The sequence below is a fragment of the Cynara cardunculus genome, assembly GCF_001531365.2.
Source record: "Cynara cardunculus var. scolymus isolate 2C chromosome LG 1, CcrdV1, whole genome shotgun sequence".
Classification (NCBI taxonomy): Eukaryota; Viridiplantae; Streptophyta; class Magnoliopsida; order Asterales; family Asteraceae; genus Cynara; species Cynara cardunculus.
Genome location: NC_037528.1, coordinates 27,161,198 through 27,164,442, shown reverse-complemented (window position 1 = coordinate 27,164,442; position 3,245 = coordinate 27,161,198). Strand labels below are relative to the sequence as shown.

General features: G+C 33.3%; 1 protein-coding gene across 1 annotated transcript; it reads left to right on the top strand.

Moving 5' to 3' along the window:
• Positions 1-2,058: 2,058 nt before the first annotated feature.
• On the top strand, positions 2,059-2,757 carry LOC112528355. Its single transcript, XM_025139405.1, has one exon. The coding sequence runs from the start codon at positions 2,059-2,061 to the stop codon at positions 2,755-2,757; it is 699 nt and encodes a 232-aa protein (XP_024995173.1).
• Positions 2,758-3,245: the final 488 nt, after the last annotated feature.

The window sequence follows — 3,245 nt, the reverse complement described above, 5'->3', positions numbered from 1 at the left end:
TTTAAAAATCACTCACCTTGAAGTAACAACTTAGATTTTGAAGAAGATGAAAACAAAATGATTCCAAGCTTGATCTCCTGTTGATTCTTTCTCTACGTCTCACAACTCTCAAATGAGGCAAGAAGATTGCCTCTTCACCAAAACTTCATATATATACTTTCTTCATTTGGAATGTCGGTCTAACCCCTTCCCCAATCATATGCATGCATACATAAATATAATTTTATGGACACACATGCACATGCATGTCTATATCATGCAGACTTACACACACACACACACACACACACACACACATATATATATATATATATATATATCCACATATTTTGCATATATTCCAAGTATGAAATATACATACTTACGCATTTTAACCCATGTAAACACGTATTCATATAAACAATTAACTCACATAATAAATACCTTAGGTAATGATCAGGACTCGGTTATCACACTTTATTTATATTTGGTGTGATTGCATTTGATGATGATATTTGATACACATAAGGATTATCAAAATGACTTAATTAAATAATTTTTAACATTCAAATAACGAATAGTGAGAAATGAGAAATTATATTTTATTCATTTTATGTATATTCACAGTGTAAAATGAAGATTGTTAGTGAAGATGTAGACGATGAAGGTGACAATGGTGTTGTTACACAAGTTGATCTAGATTTGAAGAAAGATATGTGTAGTATATGGAAATTGAACTAACTTTATATTATTTATGTCTTTGTGATGTATTCATGTATAATATACATTTCATGAAAAGTCATAGTCGTACAGGAAAATGAAAACAATACAATCGATAATACTATGCACGACATAAGGGTATTAACAAAAGGCGAAAATTAGCTAACGGTAAAGGAAGTAGTCAATCTACAACACCTGTACCGATTTCACTGCAACGGACACAACACCAGCTAGTGCAACACATGTCACCAATTTCAATTGAGATCATGCGATTAAATCATGTTATGTGTTTAATTTGATTAATATGTGGCATCAGAGCATGGTTTTAATTTATGTAATATGCCCTAATAATCATGAACCCTAATTTTTTTATTTCATGATATGCGTACATACATATGCTTCTGTTTTCGATAGCCGCTTTCATCTTTTACATGAGAAAAATGAATCCTCTTTTTCTATTAATAATGATATATAAATGCTTTTGTATTTCTTGGTTTTCCAAGACAAAAATTAAAAAAAAGGGGAGGGGCAGGGCAAACCCACTGTTGTCGCCACTTTCATCTTTACATGAGAAAGTGATTTCCCCTATCTTTTTTTCTTTATTGTGATGTAACATATTTCATTTATCCAATTCCTTTTTCGTAATCGGGGTTTTATTGGAATTCAAATCATATGACAAATTTGGTCGTTGTTTTCATTCTTTAAAAAAAGTGATATAGATGTACCAATCACAATCACAGATTCACTTTTATTAAAACCTCACTTGGTTCTAATTTATAAGATGTTGTACCAATTCTATGATGTACATACTTGCATTATGTCATATGAATATTTATCTTCAAGATTTTATGAAAACCTCTTGTCCAAAATATTCATTATCGACTTGAGTAATCGGCCCAACGGAAGATTGCTGAAAGTAATGTCTAATAATGTCGGATTAGAAATTGTTTAAATTGTCACTCAATGAACCCAAAGGCGACTTGATTGATAATTTAATTGATGAATTATTAGCATAATATTCTCTTATTACATCTCTTCCTAAAGGTGATATGTGATAATTGTGCATGCTTAGTTTAGTTATGGGTATCTCAAGTTTGGTTGTCAACCGAACCAACGTGAGGTTGATAACCGGACATGATATCTTATAAAAACCTATTATTTTGGTGTTTATAATAGGTTATATGTTTACACTGATATGCTTCATTGATATGTTTATATCATCTTAGATCATTTACCTTCATCTATGCATACATCTAATATCCCTATTATTTCAGCATCCACTTTAACACCTCGTTACGGCATTGAACCATTGACTGGTACAAACTTTGCCACATGGAGGGACTCTGTGAAATAGGAGTGATGGATCTTGATCATGCATTACGCACTGATCCTCCCGCCGCACTTCATGATAGGAGTACGGCGGAGCAAAAGCGTCTGTATGAACAGTGGGAGCGATCAAATCTCATGTCCCTCATGATAATTAAGAATTCCATCTCTGTAGCTATTCGTGGAGCCATTTCTGACTCAGACAACGCGAAAACCTACTTAGACTCTGTGGAAGAACAGTTTAAGGGTATCTCTAAGGCTCATGCAAGTACACTAATTCTCAAGATGTTAACTTCTAAATATGATGGTATTAGTGGTGTACGTGAGCACATCATGATGATGAGTGATATGGCAAATAAGCTCATAGGCATGGATATGGAGATTAGTGAAGGATTTATGGTTCACTTCATAATGACTTCGCTTCCTACACAGTTTGGTCCTTTTAAGATCAACTATAATACACAAAAGGAGAAGTGGAAGATGAGCGAACTAATCGCCATGTGTGTACAAGAAGAAAAGCACCTTAAATTTGAAAAATCCGATGTTGCTCATGTCACCACTATAACTCCATCTAAAAGGAAGGGTAAAATCCTAGAAGGGGAAAGTTCTAAAGTCCGAAAAACAGGTGCAAGTACAAGCTCAGGTGTGAGTAAATTTAAGGGTACTCCCCGTTGCAATTTTTGCCACAAGAAAGGGCACTTCCAACGGGATTGCGCTAAATTCAAAGCATGATTAACAAAGAAAGGTAATCTTTATACTTGTATGATTTATGAATCTCTTAACATTAATGTTCCTTTAAATACATGGTGGATTTATTCTGGTTCCATGGTACACATTTCAAATTCTTTACAGGGATTCTGTACAATCTGGAAATTGGAAAGAAACCAAAGAACGATTAAAGTCGGGAATGGAGCTGATTTAAACGTGGAAGCTGTAGGAACCTTACCTTTATTACTAGAAGGAGGTTTCTGTTTAAATCTGTATGTATCGAGCATTACTCGGAATCTAGTATCATTACCTAAGTTAAATGATTAGGATATGCATTTACTTTTAATGAAGGTAAAGTTACTATTTATTTAAATTTTGATATTGCTGGTTATGGTTGTTTAGAGGGAAACCTTTTTAAATTATGTTTAGACGATCAACTCTCAAAATCTTTATTATCATTCAATGTGAATGATAACTTGAATAAGATAAAGCGAGATATTGAAAATTCATCC